Consider the following 21934-nt stretch of genomic DNA (forward strand, 5'->3'; position numbering starts at 1 on the left):
ACATAGGGGTTTTTAGCCTAGGCACGTGTCCCCAAAACTGTGCCGACTCCTGCATTTGCTACCTGTCCTTTTTGCGGCACCTTGCCCCTGCTGATCCACTGCTCACTGGGACAGTGGGGGTTGCAGTTGAGTTGGTGTGTGGCAGAGAACCAGTGCTGAAGTCGTGTAGACTGGCAGTTCCAGAGCTAGTAAAAAGCCAAGGCTCCACAGAGGGTAACTGCCCATTCTTTGAGAGGAGCAGCCACCTCTGCAGTATACAGATCCTTTCCTTCAGTGGAAGTCATCTGCAAGGCAGCACCACCTGGAAATCGGTTCATTTGTTTACCAGGCGCTATAGGATTGATAAACTCATCTCGGCTGAGGCTGCCTTTAGAAGTAGAGTTTTGCATCTTGCCATCTGAAAGGGAAAGCTGCTGTTCCTGCCAGGGGAGTACAGCTTTGGTATGTCCCAGTAGTGAGGATTGGCCCACTACCAGGACCACCAGAAAAAGGAAGATTTGTATTCACTTACTGTGAAGCTGATTCTAATGGCAGAAAGTGAAGAGGATCTAAAAAACCTCTTGTTGAGGGTGAAAGAGGAGAGCACCAAAGTAGGATTGAAACTCAAGATCAGAAAAACTAAGATCATGGCATCTGGCCCCATCACACCTTGGCAAATAGAAGGGGAAGACCTGAAAGTAGTGACAGACTTCACATTTCTGGGATCCAAGATCACTGCAGATGGTGACTGTAGCCATGAAATTAAAATACGTTTGTTCCTTGGGAGGACAGCTATGGCAAACCTAGGCAGTATAATAAAAAGTAGAGACATCACCTTGCCAACAAAAGTCTGTATAGTCAAAGCGATGGTATTCCCGGTAGTAATGTATGGCTGTGAGAGCTGGACCATAAGGAAGGCTGAGCATGGAAGAATGGATGCTTTCGAATCATGGTGCTGGAGAAGACTCTTGAGAGACCCTTAGGCTGCAAGAAGATCAAATCAGTCAGTCCTAAGGGAAATCTACCCTGACTGTTCCCTGGAAGGTCAGATGCTGAAGCTGAAGCTCAACTATTTTGGCCACCAAATGAGAAGGGAGCATTCATTGGAGAAGACTCTGATGCTGGGAAAGACAGAAGGCGAATGAAGAAGGGGACAGCAAAAGATGAGATGACTGGACAGCAGTACTAATGTAACTAACATGAATTTGAGCAGACTTCGGAGGATGGTGGAAGACAGGAGAGCCTGGTGTGACTTGGCCCATGGGGTCGCAAAGAGTCAGACTCAACTGTGCAACTGAACAAAAAAACCAACAACCTTGAAGCTTCCTTCTTGGATTTCCCACCCTCTTTTGGTGATGGATGGCTTTTGCTTCCAGACAAGCTACTGTAATTCTGAATTGGGGTTGTTCACACCCTCCAGCTGTATAGTTGCAATTTGGTTCAGTTATGGGGAACCCAGATAGTGGACCCCACTCTTCATTATGCAGTTAGTTACTAGAAAGGGAGGTGGTGGTTGTATTGTTGAATAATGTTACTGAAAGGGGGGGAAATGTTCTTTCTTTCCTCTTTGTTGGTAGGGATGGGAGATGAGATTTGGAGACATCTGGGAATCCAGGAGACAAACCCTTCCCCTTCAGGATCAAGTTTGAGCTGACCCTGTCCTTGGAGAGGAAGAGCTACTTCCCAGTAGTGAGGACTGACCCACTCCAGGACCACTGAGAAGGAAGCTTCACAGTAAGTGAATACAAATCTTCCTTTCTCAAGGTCATCAGCTGGAGGCAAGGAATCATATTCTTTCTAAACTATAGCAAAAAAAAGTTCAAATGTTTTATTTACATTTTCAAAATAATTCAGTTGACAAAAATAATTCATAACACATAAAAGATGTACAGAGACACTTTATCTCTTGCCAACATTCTGAAACATTATAATGGTTGTCTAATGTTCCATACATTTATTTGAATTATTAAGAAAAACTCTTTGGATCCACTGATATGTTAACTTGGTCAACAATACAGTGTTGTTTTGTTGTGAAGCCATTACTCTTGAAAGGACCAACTCTACATTTGGAGGAATTGCATGCTCCCTTACATAGTCCATCCCAATATTCTTTCCAAGAAGTCCTCAAAATGTCATAGGAATGGAGAGGGGTTCTGCTGCTCATCATTTGCGATGGCACAGTCACTAGCCAGCAGGTGCCCATGATCTTGCCCAGCTGCACCCCACACATCAAAATAGATAAACCAGTTAGGGGAGGCAGGGATGTCTGTAATTTCCCAGTTTTTTTTAAAAAAAAAACCTAGAGATTTGAATGTTAAGCAAATTGTACATCTGTGTACCAAAGTGCAGCTGTTGCTATGAAATGTGCGTATCTGAAGTTATTGTGTAAATTAGATACTTATATATTCCTGACAAATGCATTTGTGTGAGGGGGTTATAGCAGTGTGGTGAAAAATTCAGCAATAAACCACTGCACCATTAATGAAGTACCATGCTGAAAGCCTTCTGACCAGTGAATTGCTTTTAAAATGGCAAGCATTTGCCTGATGATGTGAATTGGGCCTAAGAGGCCATTACTTCCAACTCTTGACATTCAGTATGGCTCTTAAGATTGCCACAGTGCTATTCATCTCTATTCTTTGGTTTCCACTGCATTGGAGCTATACTCTGGGGTCACACCCATTTCTTCGTATCTTCTCTTTCTTCTATATCATTACCACACCCATGCATTTAATTGCCCAAAAGCTGGCTTTTTTCTGCTGAGTTGTAGTACTGCCCACAGGTCTCCACCCTCCAGCTCAGGTGCTGAGCAAAACATTCACTTTCCATAACAGTGTGTCACAACTAATAATCTTCACTGTCTTCTTCAAACGCAGTTTAATTGTGACTCACTGGTGAGTAGGCAGTGCTTTCTTTCTAAGCCTCCTCAGTTTGTTCGTGCTGATATTCTGGCTGTCACATTTCTCTGTTTATCACAAACATACCCATTTAAAAGAAAGGGAGGGTTCATTGCTGAACTTTCAGATGTCCTATCTAAAAACAACATGGGGAGGGGGGTTATGGCTCAGTGGCAAAGCATCTGTTTTATATGCAGAACGTCCCAGTTTCAATTCTTGACATCTCCAGAGAAAAGGATTAGGTAGTAGGTGAAGATAAACTGCTACCTGTGACTCCAGAGAGGTGCTGCCAGGCAATACTGACCAATAGGTCTGATTCAGTATAAGGCAGCCTCTTGTGTTCAAGTGCTGTGAAAAAGACTGCACAGATCAAAATAGTGACAATGGGATAAGAAGCCCTTTCCATCAGCTTCAGATTCATCAATTCATTCCAGAACAACAAGAAGGAAAAGTTGTCATATGCAATAATGGCAAGCTTTTACTTTACCATTTTACTTCAAAGGAGCCACCTCAGGAGCAACTGTAGGTCTTTCTTGCCCCAACCTTGGAAGGATGTCAGGACAGGCTTAATCTTCTCCATTTTGCTTTCCAGGAGATCTGCAAGGCTGTTAGTTGCTTAAGGATTGTGGATGACTGCATGCACGAGTCATGCAGTTACCCAAATGGTCATGCATGTGAAGGTCCTGTAACTAGCAAAGGCATCCCTTTGCTAAAGGTAAAAGGTAGACCCCTGTGCAAGCACTAGTCGTTTCCAACTCTGGGGTGACGTCGCATCACAATGTTTTCATGGCAGATTTTTTACAGGGTGGTTTGCCATTGCCTTCCCCAGTCATCTACACTTTCCCCCAGCAAGCTAGGTACTCATTTTACCAACCTTGGAAGGATGAAAGGCAGAGTCAACCTTGAGCTGGCTACCAGAACCCACCTTCCACCAGGATTGAACTCAGGTCGTGAGCAGAGAGCTCAGACTGCAGTACTGCAGCTTTACCACTCTGCACCATGGGGCTGTTTATCCCCTTGTTAGCATGGAGCAAACGTGTATTTGGGGGTAGTTTAAAAATATGAGATCTTAACTCTGCATACACCAAAATCCAGATCCAAACCAACATTTGAAATAACAATGGGGAATAAGCTTTCTTAAACAGAAAAAAGGATTTTATTTATTTAACAGGAAACCAAATTAAATTAAGCCATTAGGAGAGTAAAATGAAGATTTACAGAGAAGAAAAAGGTGTTAATAAACCAACCCCAAATATTTCCCTAGTAAACCACCTACCTATAGGGAAAGCCTGAAAAGGGAAAACAAGACATAAATGCCTGGTTTCATAAAGAAGGGGGAAGGGTTCCTTGGTGGTGATGAAACTAACCAGGTGAGGAAAGTAAGGTGCAGTAAAGCAGGCCTGTGAAGTGAGAGACTATGCAAGAGGTACTGGATGAATCCAAACCAGCTACAAAAATGGGGGTGGGTGGGTAACTGTTTATACCCTTTTGGCAAGAGTGAGGAAGGGAAGGAGTGTTGGCATTGGAATGCAAAAGTAATAAAATAATCTTTCTGGAGATGAGCAAGTTGGAAAAGGATGTCTCTAGTGTGCAGGGGAGTTTTCCTTGATTGCATTAAACATATCAAAAACGTTCCTTTGAGGAAATTTGGATTTTAGAACTATAGACATAATTAAGAAAGGGCAAGAACTTCCCTGTCCAATTGCTGAAATATGGAGGAGTTTGCTGAAATTGGCTGGAACTGTTTTGGAGAGCTGGGTCATTTGTTCAAATCAAATTATCTGGAAGTAGGCTCCAAGATTGTTGAGGGGAATGATCCTTGATTGAATCCCTTTTAGGGTGGGCTTTTGCATGGTTGATGGAGGAGACCTGCATTCCTTTATACCTTTATTGTGATTTAATATTAAATATTTAAATATTTAATATTATTTATGTCATTTAATATTAGTTTAGTACAGGCTCCATCTATTATTCCCAGGCCCATGTTGATGTGTACACATGTACAAAATAGGGGAGCAAGCCTTGACAAAATGGAGGTCCTGTGGGCTGAGTGTCCTGGGGACATCAATGTTAAAGCTTTCCCCACCCAAGAAAAAAAACACCACTGCCTTTTGAGTAGTGGGAATGTGAAGCAAGAGCTCCTGATTTTCTCTCTGAATCATTTGCCAGATTGCAGCTGCTCCTTAATTAGGACTTTTCTAAAAAGAACGCTAGCATCCATTGCTGTTCTAAAAATTGTCAGTAAGAATCACTTAAGTCTGAGTTTCAGTGTTCCTCATCTGTGAAATGATAGGGTTTGATTTTGGAATCCTGATTCACAGAAACTCATTTGCATACAACTTCAGGTATTGCTGAATGATTCACCTGTTCTAGACCTACTGCAGTCCGGCTTCAGGCCTGCTTTATGGGATGGTGATGTGAGTCATGGTTAGTAGTAGATAGGGGTACCCTATCATCATCAAGCCGCATACCAAAGTGACAGCTGCCCTCCCACACACACACAAAAATGAATACCGCATGTTTTCCTATGGGGGACTGTGACAACTATCCCTGATGGGACGCTAGGGATCCACTCACCCAAGAAATGCCAGATGTTTTCTATGTGGGGGAAAAAGAGGAGCCAGCCTATGATTCTGGTGTAGTCTGCTTCATAGTGTTTGGGGAAAGCATGCTTTGCAACACAGACGTTATTTAGAGAATTGTGGAGAAGCAACAGTTCTAAGCAGACATAGTTTGGAGAGGAGACATACCCAATAGATAAAATGATGGATTTAAAATGAACGCAGCTAACCTTATACCGGTAACATGTCCCTTTAACATCAGGTTGTGTGTCGATACAACTCTCTGGGGCTCAGTAAAGCCATAGAGTTTTGGCCTGAATCCTAGATCCTTGGTTTGCCAGCCCCCACAGTTATTTGTTGAGAGGATGCTGTTGTGTGTGTAAAATTGTTGCTATTTTGCACCCGTTTGTGTTTGCAACGGGTGAGCTTTTCAAAAACAGGTGCGTTGTAATTCTAGGAGATCACCACCCGGAGGCTGGCATCCCTAATGCCAGGCATCTGTGCAAAAGCTGTGCTTTGGGGAAAAAACTATGTTCAGGGTGTTAAAGGTTTTTTCAGTGTCTCTCTGTGTGTTTATGGGGGGAAATTGTTGCAAGACAAGCATGACTAGTTCTGCCGTCCATTCTAATAACACTGCCCCATTAATTATTAATTGCAAACGCCTATAGTTTCTTTTCCAACATTAAATCCTATTTTTCTAGCATCTTCAACAGCCTGTTCTCAGATGATTATGAAGACTGCCTCTTGTTCTCTGCAAGCACTCAGGGAGCTTGCCAGTCTCCAGAATGGAGAATCTAACTTTGGCTGCCAAAACAAAAAAGCACAACCTTGCAGAAAGAGTTCTCACAGGTACATGTCTGGGAAAGTGATTTCTTCCAAGGGTCTTTGGAAAACAGCTTTAAGAAAAACAAATAAGGTATAGCTTTTCAGCTTCATGATGTTTTGATAACTGCCTTCTAATTTGATCGATCTTATATTTTGCTATTTGTGAGACAAAAGCATTTGACCCGCAAACAGTCCTAAAAGGTCAGGGGCTCTAGGTCAATGGTTTTATGGGTGAGAAGTGCAGGCACCAGAAATGTTGTTGTACAATATATTTCAAATGCTGCTGGTCACTCCCGGTGTTAGACTCCCATCAACATGAATCTTCCTGGACATTGTTTTAAAATTACATGCTCTGCTTAGACCTGATAAGATCGGGACAAAATAAATAAACAAAGAACTTGGGAGAGTTTTTCAAAAACAGATGTGTTGCAATTCTAGGAGATTTCCACCCGGAGGTTGGCATCCCTAATGCACAGCATTTGTGCATGTGGAAAAGCTGTGCAGAGCTGTGTCTGTTTGTTACATGTTTTTAAGTAATTAGTATTCCCCACATTTCAACGCAATGAACATTTAAAAAATTTTTTAGTTCTTTGGGGCTGCCAAAGCCTCTGATTTTAAATGCATAATTTGTCAAAAGAAAAAAATTAACAGCAGTGGTCTGATAAGCACAGAACTATGGGTGCCAGCCACAATATGAACACCCAACAAAGAAATTTTATTTTTACGCAATGTATAGTCCGTATTAAGCAGTTAGACATTCATAACATTACCTTAGTAATATTTGCTTCCAAATTATTGTCACTATCTTCATATTATAAATGGTATTATTGCTTCAATTTTTAATTTTGTATTAATGTTGACTTTTCCCCCTTGAAATGAAAAATGACCAGTGTGTCTGGTCACAACTATATAGCTATACAGTTTTGAACTGTATCATTATATATCAAAATTATTGCTTAAAACTACAATAACGTGTATTTTAAAAAAGAATAATAAGAATACAGAAAGAAAAACAGAGAACAGAGAGAGAGATAATTATATAAAATGTTTAGATTTTAACAAGTAGATTCTCAGCATTATTGTAAGGTACAATTGTCATAAACTGTAGAGCTGAGATAAAAGTTAAGATTAAAAGTGAGAATTTCACAAAGATGATTATTGACTAGATGACTGTTCCCCCAGCCTGGAACTCTTCCTCTGTAGCTTCAAATAGGTAAGCAAACTCAGTTTGGTCGAAAGATTAGATTTTGCTACTTTTTGCAGTATTTATCAGAGGCATCAGATGCATAATTAGTTTCTGAGGAGACTGTAGGTTTGGCATTCAGATGCATCTTTTCCTGGGGTATCACAGTTATGGGGGCAAATGCCCTGATTGGGGATTGACATTTTCCCCAAAAAATACATTTGTTAATTGATTTATGTCAGAAGCCATGCTTGCAACTTTTCCTTCAACGATTTTGTAATGTTTTCAAAGAGGCTTTGAACCGTTCTAGCAGTAAGTTCAAGAAGTGCAAGCCCGATAGGACACAATTATCAGAACATGGGGAGAAGCAGAACAACGTATAAACTGTTTACAAGGCCTTAATTCCGGAGGGGGGGGGGCTAGCCATTCCCAATCCCACACACCATTGTGTTGTGGCAAAAGTACAACCGCACCTTATGCAGGAACAGGTTTTGCCGTTCTTAGGGTGCAGCAGGTCTTCCTAAGCCGACTTAGTATCCCCGGCTAGACGAGAATTCATGTGGGAACACTTTACCCCAGCCTTTCTGGAAAAAGAGATAGCTCAGACCGGATCTTTACTAATAAATTTCCATATGAAAACAACGCTGTACTCAACAGCGATGCACGGTATAGGCTCATCGCTTTTCACAGGACATACATCCACAGCCGTTTTTGGGCGTGTGTGTGTGTGTGTAAATTGCTAAGTTCTGCAAGGCTGTCCGCAAGATCTCAATTCATCTTGAGTAAAAATTAGCCACTAATGTACAATGGATCAATGCTAAAGCCTATGGAATAGATGCCTCTTTCCTTCTGAACGTATGTGCACGAATCCTGCCTTCTCTGTCCTGTCCAGGCCTCTCCAACACAGATTTGTAAACATTTTTTTTAACTCATCACAGAGTGCAAACGTCTGAAATAAAAGAACGATCCTAACAATTTGTGAGAAATGGGAGAGATTATGAGCGGTGTATATTACACAGGGAACAAGCTTTGCAGCTTCAAAAATATAACGGATCATAATCAAATAGTGTTGAAATAAATAGTTTTTTAAGGCGGCTGCGAGATTTTATTTCCTTTGTTTATGGTGGTATCTCTAGAACATAATAGTGTTTTTATACATTATAACACATACCGTGAATACACAGAAGATGATCTAGAAGATACATTTCAGTTTTAATACAAAGGCATGCAAATGTGGCCTTTGCAGTAGTTTTTAAAGCATCCGTGCAATTCAGTGTTTTGATTACGCGTGTCGTAGCGGGTCATGGTATATAACCGAATAAAATATAATTCGAAGTCACAATGTATAAAATTAGACGACCTTGTTACTATGACTTTTGATGTGCCAAGCTGTAATATGCTCGTCGGTAGCAATACCGTAACCCCCAAGATAGCTCCCTCTGTGAATTCAGCTCTGCAACCCACCACCAATAGGAGAGTTGCCGTTGTTCAAACGCACCAACAGGTGCGGGTGGGGGGGTCAGCACAGGATTCTCTTTAAAAATGGGGAAGCCAGACACCGTTTTGATGGCTCCATAGCACCATGGTGAATACACCTATGTCTGTTTTTAATCCAGCAGCCCCCGGAGCACCTGTATGGAGGAAAGCTATAGCGAGGATTCAAAAACCTAGCACTGATTCTGACAAGGAGAATGTAGAGCCAGATCTTGCAAAATGCCTTTTTGCTTCACCTGAGAAAATGAAAGATGGCACAGAAATCTGTACACCGAAGAGGGGTAGGTGTTTCCAGGGTGGTGAGAGTTGTGACTCCATGAATATGCCACAACAGGATACATTTAAGGTGGATAGAAAAACATGGGAAAGATGTGTAAAGGTTGTGTGGTGTCTGTTTAGGCTCCTTTTCTCATTTTGTGTGTTTGTGATTTTTTTTTAGAAATATTGTCTCGTGGACTTGTCTGGTATTCAGACATCGATTCATACTGTCCTACAAAAATATGTGGGAGTGTCCAATGAAGATGTTCCACCTGTGGACATGCAAAAGTCACGTTCTGCGATGTACAAACTGATAACTGCTGCTGTTTATTCAGTTCTCAATTATTGCTCCAACTATCTCTATAATTCTATGTGTGACGGTTGCATTTTAGATAGATCTGGACAGAATTTTCATGTATGTTTGATGTGACCCGTTGCTTTTTATGATGAGAACTTAAGCTATGTTTGTTGCAATCTGAATATGGGTCCTGTGTTGTATGTGATCACGGTTATTGCGTGTTTTCTGGATTGCTGCGGTATTAACAAGAATCATATCATAGCGTTGGCCAACCTGGTGGAAGGCATACGAACATCCCCAACTCCCTGTGAACAATTGAGAACATTGTTTCAGAAATGCCACCAACCCTATGTGACACTTGTTGAAAAATTTCTGCATAATACATTTCAGAATGGCACATCTATGAATACCTTTCTTTCCCTCCTTTTGTAAATAAATTTTAAAAACTTCCTGTAATAAATGTACATTTTAAACATTCACATGTATAAAAATAAAAATGTATTTAGAAGCCATTGAGTCTGTGCAAAAAGAATCGGTCTCATCATTGTTGCTGGGGAAAAATTGAATTTTTGATATTAAAAAAACATTCGATATTAAAAAGATCACATTGCATTTAGGGAGGTCGCTTTTGATCAGTAAGTGGGGGATTGACACTGATACACTGATAGACATATGGTTTTACCAATAACACTGAAAATGATGTCTCTGCACCAAGAAAATTTAAGATAGGACGAGAGCTATTTAAACACAAGTCCTAATACCGACATCATGTTTTCATGGGTTCCTTACTTTAAAAAGCAACACCTTGCATGCTCTTCCCCCACATAATCCTGAACAGCTCTTTAAAAGTTCTTTAAAAGCAAGAGAAAGTCTTTTTTTCTGTAGTGGTCCCGTTCTTATGCCCCGCTGAAGGCGGGGGCCGTCTCTTCTCTCATCCAATACCACCAACACAGAAAGTGCTTCTCCTGGTTTGGTTTCAATAATGTTTAATCATGTCAATTTTTGGCTAATGGGTTTTTTTGTAAAACATTTTGAGCAACAAAGAAACATCGTATAAAAATACACTGAATAAATAGACAGTGCCAGTTATATACAAGCTTTTTTCCCATTTATTTTCACTTTACAATGAAACACTTCCCTGTAAGTATGACCTATTGAACAGGATAGGAGTGATGGTGTAAAGGCTGTGGATCGCAATTGTGGGAAGATAGGTTTCTTCAGTGTTTGCTTGGGTGGACTAAAATTAGTTGGGGCAGCCGGGGCAAGAAACAGCAGGAGTCTATTTGATTTTATATTGGAAAGTGGGGTGTAATATTGTATAAAGTTGGTTACAAATCAAAGGTGCTGAGGGTGAGCATTATGGGAAAAGGTGGGAATGGGAGAGACTGGAATTAGGTTGGGGTACAATAAACATATTACAAAGTAACGCACAAGCAACAGCGTTATAGCTTGCTGCTGGATCATTCTTGGAAAAGCGGGGGTATGTTCTGTGTCTATACACGTAGGTAATCCCATCATTCTTTTACCCCCATGTCCTTTCAGACAGTACTTCCTCTACATTTAAATGACCGTATCTATTTCAGACGCTTAATTTGTCAGCTTCTTGTTTTGTAAGAAACCTACTGATTGGGGGAAAGTAGGCTGTAAAACCATATCTATATAGAACTGGCAATACAGGGCACGGTTGGAGTGGGCCGATGTATTCATCAGCAGTCATCAAAGAGTCACTATGCTGAGCGATCTGACAGCCGAGACAATGCGGCTGGTGGATGACTACTTGCAGCACTACCTGAGTGGTTCGGCGCTGTCTCACAGCCACATGGCCAAGACCCTGTGGAGAGTGGCTGACAAGCTGGAGAGACGTGAGAAGATGTTCTTTCACTTGATTTGCTGCGCAGCAATCTTGCTGGAGCCCGGTAGGGCAGCCGCCCACTTGAGTCGTGTGGCTACGCAGATGGAATCTGATGGTGGGCTTAACTGGGGCCAAGTAGTGGTGCTGTTTGTGCTCACCGGCACCTTGGCAACTGCACTGGCTGAGCGGGGGGCCTGCGAGGAGATCAGCAGCCTGACAGAGGCATTGGTCATCTATCTGTGGAGAAGTGTGAGTGGCTGGAGGCGCACGGTAGCTGGAATGGGTTCTACCACTACTTCAACAAACACGGCTCTGATTCAATCAACCGATACGATACCAAAAGCAACACTATCATAGCGACTGCAGGATTTGGCCTAGCAGGATTGGCTTTCCTCTTGGCTGTGCGATAAAACACATCGTGAACTTGAAACTATGAACAAGCTCAATGAAACTATGAACAAGTACCCGTGATGAGTTCATTCTATATTTTTACAATTTTAAAAATGTTGTTTAAATTGTTGTTTAGGGCAGAATGTTTAAAATGAAGCACAACCCACCTTGGCAACGTCAAAAAAACAAATGGAAACAAAGATTGTTCAGATCCTAGGTTTGTATGTTTTGTTAATTCCATTCTAGAGAATTGAGACATTGTGCTAAACACATTAGATGACCTTGCAATGCAACCCGTGTAATGATGTGTGTTTGGATTTTTTATGGAGGGAATTCTAATCTTATTTCAGTTGAGCACTCCACTTGTTTCATACCGGATCCAAAAAATGGTTCTATACTCCGTCATATCTAATAGAAAAGTTTTTTATTAAAGCGAGAATATACAAAGTGTAGATTTTTTTTTTTATTAGCAACAACTTGCCTCCCAACCCGTGTGTCTTCAGTTCCCCGTGAATGAGGCACCTTCTACTTTGGTATCGAATAGGCGGGGAGTGAGATTGCCGGGAAATCCTGCTGGAGCAGTGTAAGAAATACACGGCATACATCTTTGTCATGTTGTGATTCACAAGGATTAGACACGTATGTATGTACAGAATGTGTAGCAGAGATAATCTGTTTCCTTCTCACAGATGGCATTTGCCGTTTGATCAATATCTCACCAATGCATTCGCTTTATCTATGTGAGAAAACAAAAACAAGTGTGCTATTTCCCCCACCCTACTGAAAAAATACCGTTCTTACTACCTACTTCAGGATACGGGTCTTATATACAAACCAGACGTATGTGTTTTCTCATCTACAGGTGGTTGGGACATTCTCGATTCTAATCTGCATGTTTTTCCTTCTTTGCAACCTCTTCTTCCCCCATGAGGGAATCAACCTCCTTTGGAGGCTCTGGTGTTTGCTCTTCAGAAGATGATGACTCCTTTACTCCTTCTTTCTCATGATCCTCCTTTTCATTTTGAACGTTATATACAATCCTGCATTCCCAGCAGCAACTTGGTTCCGCCTTCACAGGGAAGACATCCGCCACCTCCGAATACAGGCAAGTTTTCCCTACCTTGTCAGGGGAAAAAAAAGTGTCTAAGTCTTTCTATTTCCCTTCTAGACATCCCCATCCCACCCTTTAAAATAAAAAACTTACGCCTGGATATAAATCTCGCTCGCAGGGGGGATGCTGATGTTTCACGTCCGTTCTAACCCAACTGTCCTCCTGATACCAAGCTATTATTTCACAATATGAACAGCAACTGGAAATAACCCTCTGATGTGCCAACTGCACCGCTTTTGAAAACATCCTTCAATCCAAATCACAATCTAGCTGCAAAAGATAAAGCAGCTTTGTGTTTTCTGCTCCCCCACATCACTGTGATCTTTCTCATGTCCCATTCCTCCCCCCCCCCCTTGCTACTTACCATCTCTAGGTGATATTCAGCACACACTGCCTCCTGCCTCATGACTGTGCCCCCCCATTCCCACACACCTCATTTTTAGGCCTTACATCCGGATAGAGTGCTTTCAAATAGAGTGTTTCCTCCACAATCTCTGTATTTTCTTGTGCCTTCCATCCATGTGCTGACTCCTTGATAGAGATGCTATTCTCAGAGAGCTCTGTCAAAAGTACAGCTTGCTGATCCTCCACAGTCTCTGTCTTTTCCCAGGCCTTCTTTATGGAACTTTCTCCCAAAGGGGATTCGTTATTCTCCACCTCTGTTGAGTTCTTGAGATTAGAACCACATTTTCTTAAAGATTTGAGCAACACCAGGGTTAACATCCCACACATGACCAAATCCTCTAAATCAGCGGCTTCAGTCTCTGATCCCTCTGCTGCCTGTTTTTTTTTTTTAAGGGTATAACACTACATGACTTGCCTTTGCATTCCTCCCCACGTTCCTCTTTTCTCACAACTTACCTGTGCATCTGTTTCTGCTTCCAGGTTCTTCAAGCTCTCCTCTTTTCAGGTATAGATTCTAGAGGGGTCTTCTTGGGGTCAGTGTTCTCTGCTTATATCTCATCACCGTTGCCTGTTCTTGAATTTTAGTGGGGCTTAATGCCTAGGGGTCCCTCCATGTTAGAAAATTTCTCCATGGTGCTATGGAGCCGTGAGAACGGTGCCCGGCTTTCCCATTTTTAACAAGAATCCTGTGCTGACCCCCCCACACCTGCACCTGTTGGTGCGTTTGAACAACGGCAACTCTCCTATTGGTGGTGGGTTGCAGAGCTGAATTCACAGAGGGGCCTATCTCGGGGGTTGCGGTATTGCTACCTATGAGCGTATTACAGCTTGGCACATCAAAAGTCAGAGTAACAAGGTCGTCTAATTTCATACATTGTGACTTCGAATTATATTTTATTCAGTTATATACCGTGACCCGCTAAGACACGTGTAATCAAAACACTGAATTGCACGGATGCTTTAGAAACTACCGCAAAGGCCACATTTGCGTGTCTTTGTAGTAAAACTGAAACGTATCTTCTAGATTGTCTTCCGTTTATTCATGGTATGTGTTATAATGTATAAAAACACTATTATGTTCTAGAATACAGATACCACCATAAACAAAGGAAATAAAATCTCGCAGCCGCCTTAAAAAACTATTTATTTCAACACTATTTGATTATGATCCATTATATTTTTGAGGCTGCAAGCTTGTTCCCTGTGTAATATACACCGCTCATAATCTCTCCCATTTCTCACAAATTGTTAGGATTGTTCTTTTATTTCAGATGTTTGCGCTCTGTGATGAGTTAAAAAAAATGTTTACAAATCTGTGTTGGAGAGGCCTGGACAGGACAGAGAAGGCAGGATTTGTGCACATACTTTCAGAAGGAATGAGGCATCTATTCCATAGGCTTTAGCATTGATCCATTGTACATTAGCGGCTAATTTTTACTCAAGATGAATTGTGATCTTGCGGACAGCCTCGCAGAACTTAGCAACTTACACACACAGAGAGACGCAGAAAGCAAGGAAGCCTTATGAGCACCGGTGATCTTAGTTATGGGGCAACTGGGGCAGCTGACCTGGATCCTGTGCTGAGGAGGCCCTGCAGTGCCCCCCTAACCACTGTGCAGCTGCCCTAGTGGCTGCTACCCCCATTCAGCAGTTCAAGAGGTGACAGTGATGGACAGAGACTGGGGGGCATCCCCGGCTGCCATACAGCTGCCTTCATCCTGCCCCAGACATGCATAGTTAAGTCAAGGGAAAGGGCAGGGGAAGAGGGGGCATTGAGTGGTGCAGCAGCCCACTGATCAAAAAATAGGCAATAACACTGTAATAAGGTGCTAAATTTATAAATAAATAAAGGATTACTATTTTAGTTCAAAGACTGTGTGTTCATTTCTGGCTAAGTACAAAATTATATTCAACCTATCCAACATCTAAGGATTTACACTAACAAAATATAACTACAATAACTGTGAAAAGAATCTTCAAATACAAGATAAGTACAAAAAAATCCAGAAAAGTTAAATCTTGAAATCAATCTTCAAATGTAAGTACGAAGAATCCCGAAGAATCATACAAGAAATCCTTGGTAATGGCTATATCATTTCGGTCACCTTCAGTGAACCAACTTGAAAGAAGTATTTTGTAGTACTAGTAGTTTTTGTTAGAAGTTATTCTCAAAATTAAGCAATACTATTTACAAAGCCTGCATTATTCATTCTACAAGGACTATAAGCAGAATTCTTACTTATGGGCACCATTAGGATCTTTAGAACATAAACTAATCAAAATATTCTAGCAATGGTATAGCCTCTGATGACTGGTGGGCAAGTAAAAGAAAAAGAGATTGGGTTTATACCCTACCCTCCACTTGGAGTCTCAGAGTGGCTCACAATCACAATCTCCTTTCCCTTTCAAGAACTGCTCTTGAGAAAACAGCTCTGAAAGAACTTGTGACTGACTCAAAGTCACACCAGCAGGTGCATGTGGTGGAGTAGGGAATCAAATCCAATTCTCCCAGATTCTAACCACTACATAAAACTGGCTCTCAGTTTGGCTCTCAGTGGTCTCCATACAATGCTCCTTTGGCCCTCTGTGTCTTATTCCTGCCTCATTGCCTGCAGAGTGCAGTCAGCCACTTTGGCTGTCTGATGCAAGCAGGCAGAACGCATGAGTGTGTCAGGGCCTGCACAGCCACCACCCTCACATTGTGCACCACCCACTGCCATAGCAGCAGACACCTTAGAGGTGGCTGAAGTGTGATAGTGGAAATAAAGAGGTTGGGAGGCTCCATCTTTTACTTGTGCCTCAGGGCCCCAGAATTACCCCTGCTTGTTTGTGAGCAGCAGGCTATATCTGAAGCCCTTTCCCACCATTGGGAGCTCTCCAAGAATTACAACTGATCTGCAGTTTACAATTATTAGTTCCGCTGTAGAAGAGGGCTGTTATGGAAGCTGAGATCACTTAACATATCCCTAACCTCCCCAGACTCCACCCTCAAATATCCAGGAATTTCTCAACCCAGAGTTGGCAACCCTACAATTCACTCAGGATGTAGATCTGGGGTTGGGGGAGGGGGTGAGCTGCAGTTTTTTTGTGCAAGGAGATCATCTTGGGAGGAATGCCTGCCTTAAAGGTAAACATAATCCCCTGTGCAAGCTCCAGTCGTTTTCCGACTCTGGGGTTATGTTGCATCACAACGTTTTTACAGTAGATTTACAGGTTGGTTTGCCATTGCCTTCACCAGTCATCTACACTTTACCCCCAAACAAGCTGGGTACTCATTTTACCGACCTCGGAAGGATGGAAAGCTGCGTCAACTTTGAGCCGCCTACCTAAACTCAGCTTCCGCAGGGATCAAACTCAGGTCATGAGCAGAGTGTGGACTGCAGTACTGCAGCTTACCACTCTATATGCCTGCCTTAGGCTCCTCCTTTTTGTTGCCAAGATGGTAGCCCTGGGGAGAAGCCCCACAGGAAGCTCTACCCTTGGAATCTTGTACAGACAAGGCAAAATGGCCACTAGGGCACCCCCCCTCCTCACCTTTTGGAAATCATATTCTCTGCCATTAAAGAGAACTTTAAAACTAGCCACGCATTTAGGCTTACCAGTCCCCTGGTCCTGGAAGGGATTTTCCTGATTTTGGGGGCTCCAATTCACTGCCCACTAGCTGGCTAGCAGGGGAAGCCCCACCCCCAAACAGCCCTCTCCATCGATGTTGATGCGATCACATCAGGCACACTGTACATGGAGGTCTAGCATTTTGGCCAAAATGATGGTTACCATAGAGTTTTTGGCCAAATGCTAGACTGTCCATGTGCAACTGTGCCCATGTGATAACATCACACATGTACAGAAATATCCCAGAACAGACCCAGGAGCTCCCTGCTGGAAGCAAGGTAAGACCTGGCAACCATAGGTAAACATAGGGGAAATAAAACAAATCAAGCCCAGTAGAGCTCCAAGGCACCTATTGTCAAGGGCCTGGCAATTATTTTGACTCTGGCCAATACCTATGAATGATGTGCTGCCCTCCTAGAGTAGTAAACTAATCAATTGCACCCACAATGAAAGCAGGTGTTCTGCCTTCCCCAGAGAATCAGGACATTAACTTGGCCTATTTCTACCACCACCCAAGTTAATCATAGTCATTTTAATTCAATCAAATTCTGCACACATTCTGCCATCGTCTCAGTTACCTCTAGTATCTCTGTCAAAGAGTGTTTTCCCCCTCCCAAACTGAACCCCCACACAAAAAGGATAAAAAACAGCTTTTGAATTTGGCCATCCTTGGAACTCAGACATCACCTTTGAACCAGGGAAGGACTCTGGGAAGGACCCAGGAACATCTCTCCTCCCCACCCGTGATTTCCAAGTGATCTTAGAACCAAACCCACTTTTCTTGTCTTCCAGACAAAGTATATTTTACAGTCTCCCCTTTATTCCACTTTCAGGCTGCAACACTCCTCCCCTCCCCCTCCTGCATCTTTACAGAAGATTAGATTGTGTTCAAATTTCCTCTGGGTATATATGACATTCTGCTTGCCTGAATGCTTCATTCTGAATTGCCTTTATCCCTTCACTTTTCTTTATGCTGTCCCTTTTATTCTAACAAAAAGTGTATTTAAACACTAGGAATAAGGCCCGTTGTGGAAAAAAATACAACACCCTTGCTGTCTTCCCACGTAAGTGAAGGCATTCACTCCCCCAGATACACACACCTCAAGGGGGGCTGATCTCTGCCATCTGGAGAGCAGTTGTAAGTCTGAGTGATCTCCACCCTCACCTGGAGATTGGCAACAGTAGTTCTCCAGGAAGAAATGGCATTGTACCTGTCTGAGGTCCCACCTCTCCTCAAACTGCACCCTCTCCAGGGCCAACCCCTTAAATCTCCAAAAATTTCCTAACCTGGAGATGGCAATCCTATCTCCTTTCCTTTATCTGCTCTTCTGACTCTGAGGTTGATTGCCTTCCCCCTCCCTGCAGCCTCTACCTAGGAAAAGGACAGTCTTTCTCCACAGTGGAGGGTCCAAAGCAGCTTACATCATTCTCCTCTCCTCCCTTTGATGTGCACAACAATCCTGTGAAGTAGGTTAAGCTGAAAGACTGTGACTAGACCAAAATCACCCAGTCAGCTTCCACAGCAAGAACCTGGGTCTGGCAGACCCCGCTCTGAAGCCCTAACTCCTATGTCCTTCTCAAACTCCACCACAAAATCTCCAGGAATTTCCCACCAACCTGGAAGTCGCAACCCTAGTAAGGACTGGTCCTAATGAGTTCTCCCTCAAAGACCTTTAATACCTTTCAGACCAACACTCTGTCTCTGAGAACGTTGTTGGTCTTAAGTTCAGGACTTCAGTTTCTCTCTCTGTCGTGCTTTCCCTCCATCTCTCTCTCTATATATCTGGTCCGTTGCCACAGGACACTGTTTTTTTCTCATTCCCAGATTTTTTTTCCCATTTCCAGATTTCTTTGACTGTTTCCCTTCTCCTTCCTCCCTCAGCCAGTTGAGGGAAGGGTTTCTTTCTCTCCTCTGTGAATCAGTGTGTCAGGCAGCTCAGCCAGTGGGAAAGTAGGGAGAGCCAGTAACTGCCAGAACTAAGGTTGGTTGCCTTTTACTGACAGAATCAGCTTTGCTGGCTAGCAACAGGCACTTGGGTGGGTGAGAGGAGCAGACTCAACCAATGGCATGCAAGTACTCTTGACTGATAGTTTGACAGGCCAAAGGTTGATGCACCACAGTCCCACCCAGTCCCAACCAATCAGTTGCTTGGTTTTGCCATGGTGAAAGGAGTTTTATTATATTAATAGATTCCTCCTTCCATTTCTGGAAATACAGTGCCAAGTTTGGCCCATGTATACGCAGGCTTAAAGATTCCAAAAGAAACACAAGCTGATTTAGGTGCACTTATGAAAGGCTGTACCCATGTACAGGGAGGAGTTTGTGTAACCTCCATCCCCTGATGTACAAATTGGGAAGTGGGGGAGAGATGGAAGTGAAGCTCTAGTGGAATGGGTACAGATTCTACCAGTTGTCCATGCTGGGAGAAAAGTAGCAGGTGAAAATGAATTTTCATAGGTGAAGCAATGGACTCATTCATGCATGTTGTGGGAGGATTTTTTTTTTTTTTCAGACTCGGAAGTTACTCCCACATCTATACATTCCAGGGTGATCTGCCAAGTTTGCACCTCACAGAGTCTGCTGTCCCCATGCAAGAACAACAGCTACAGAAACTGGTGTTTTCAGGTCTTCAAAGATGGGGCATTTCTCTTCACAACTTCTAACTATTGTGTTCTCAGTTCCATAGTTTCCTTTGCCTGCTTCCCCACCCCATCCCTGCCCTGCTGAGGCCAACAGGTTTCTCATTCTGGGCTGTACCTTGCAGGAGCAAATTGATTGGTGGAGGAATGGGTAATAGGAATCATCTGCAGTCTCACTCTGTGCTTTTCCAAATGAGGGCTCTAAACAATGATATTCCATGCTCAATAAAGCAAAACAGAGTCCTATGGCACCCAGACTAATTAAATTATCATGCCATAAGGCTACTTTATCAGATGTAAGAGGTACAATCAATGCTAGAAAGATTTAAAGAGTTACAACACTAACTGGATTGCAAACTGTCTGGCGGCTGGAACAATCTAGTTGCACAACTTTCTAAAACAAAATAATTTTTTAAAAACCACACAAACAAAAAAACAGGAAAATCAGACAGATATTATATCTTTGTGTAGGTTGTAATCGAACTCTCTAATTGGGAAGCACTTCTACTCTAAAAGCATGTGGTATCATGTGTCGTTTGGCCCAAACATTGAGCTACAGACATGACTTGCAATGTGTGGCTAAACTCTAAATTACACACTTTCATTTTCAGCTGAAAACACTCATCCAACTAGAAGATCAAGTTTCTTAAGTTTTAAAAAAACCCTGTTACTAAATGCAACTCACTCCTAGCCACACTTTTTGCATTATGTTGCAATTCTATAAAATAAAAATGGAGACTGAATGCCATGCCTTAAGAGGAATTTCTCACTATGGAGTGTAGCCTAGAGACCCTTCAGAAGCCATGTTGCGGTTGTGGCCACCACCCTGAGACAGAACTCCAAAGATGCATGGTGGCTTAAAAAGGCTGGAGAACCTCGTGGCACAAAGTCCTTGTGTTTGATAGTGGGCAATAAGCCTCACATGGGAGTTTCATGCCTCCAAGACTCACCTGTATCTTTATCCTTGTGACCATAACATGTGGGTAGAAGAAGCTTCAGCCTTGCCCCCACACATCATTTTCGTTTCCTCAAACTACCCTGTGGAGCTGCTATTGACTCCATTCATGCAGCCATGTAAGTGACATGATTTCATAAATGGAGGCAATAGCAGCTGCATAGGGTGGTTTGAAGAAGCAAAAATGTTACTGGGATAAAGACTGAAGCTGTTGCTATCCATGTGCTGTAGTTGTCAAGAGAAAAGGCTATGCATGAATTTGAGAGGCACAAACCACCAGTGAACATCTGAATCAAAGTCCTTGTGTTGGCCACTCTGACTATGTTACATGTGAATCAACTCTGAGGTGAGTCAGAACAGTAGGAATGAGTTTACTCCAGTCACCTCTAATATTCTCTGTTGTCCAACTGCAGGACAGGAAGTGCGTATAGCCTTCCCCACCTGATGAATTTCTATTTCAGCTGAGAAGAAAAAGTGGTAACCATAGAACAGGATGGTTACCACTTCCCCCCACCACCACCATAGAATAAGAAGAAAGAGATGTAAGCTGGACAGAAGTGACAGCTTTTTTGTTTTTGGCACACTGCAAGAACAAGTAAAATGTTGGTGCTTGGGGCTGGAAAGGAAATACTACACCTAGTCTTGAGAGCAGAGTTGCAGCCTTTTTGTGTGCAGAGGCAGGGGGTCTATAATCCAAATGCCAATAAGTTGCAATGGATTTGGACTGATGAAATCACTCCTGCCATTCCCTGTGGTTCATTCTGTGATAAAAATTAAGCCATCCTTAGTCCCTTGAAAGTCTGGTGTGACAGACAAAAAATTAGCTTCAAAACAGATAGGAATTAAGCAATGCATGAAGAGGTTCCCATCAGACCCTTTCCAGTAGGAAGAGCTACAACCTGCTATCTAAACGTTTGTCAGTTTCTGTAAAGGGGCAGTTTATAGCTCGTAGAGGCAGAAACACCTCTCCATACGGTACCCCAATTTCTTAGTGCAGGGCACTACTTGGGCCAAAATGAATCAAGATGGATGCCAGCCAGGCATCAGCTTGAGAAAACAATTTTAAAATGCGAGTCAGAGTGGCTGACTCACTACACCCTCTCCTTGCCCTGGAGAGATACATGACTTTAGAACAATGGGTTGACCCAGACCTATTGATTCGCTTAGAGTAATCCCATCATCCCCCGAGCCTCACTTCCCGTCACCCATTACATCTTGATTAAGTGGTCATTAATTAATGCTTAAATTTTGTCTTTTCATCTGGTACTTGCAAAGCCATCAAGTTTTTCATACCCTTTTATCATATCTCCAGTTAAGCTATTTAGTCAATGTTTTCTGCCAAATGCATCATTCACACCTGAGGGTACATTTTGCCCTATAACTGGACCGTCCCGTTGCCCCAGCAGTGTGTGGGTGTTGGATCCTCCACATACACCCCTATTTTATTGAGGTTGCCTCTCTCTCAAAATGCTGG

At 42.6% G+C, this 21934-nt stretch overlaps 1 protein-coding gene across 1 annotated transcript; it reads left to right on the forward strand.

Annotated features, from left to right (window-relative positions):
- The first annotated feature begins 11224 nt into the window (after window positions 1–11224).
- LOC132567346 (anti-apoptotic protein NR13-like) lies at window positions 11225–11704 on the forward strand. Its single transcript, XM_060233025.1, has one exon. The coding sequence runs from the start codon at window positions 11225–11227 to the stop codon at window positions 11702–11704; it is 480 nt and encodes a 159-aa protein (XP_060089008.1).
- The last annotated feature ends 10230 nt before the right edge of the window (window positions 11705–21934 follow it).

This window comes from Heteronotia binoei, chromosome 2 (genome assembly GCF_032191835.1).
Source record: "Heteronotia binoei isolate CCM8104 ecotype False Entrance Well chromosome 2, APGP_CSIRO_Hbin_v1, whole genome shotgun sequence".
Lineage (NCBI taxonomy): Eukaryota > Metazoa > Chordata > Lepidosauria > Squamata > Gekkonidae > Heteronotia > Heteronotia binoei.

What these genes read in the sequence shown, in the direction of transcription:
- LOC132567346 (XM_060233025.1), top strand. Translation starts at nt 11,225, where the DNA reads ATGCTGAGCGATCTGACAGCCGAGACAATGCGGCTGGTGGATGACTAC.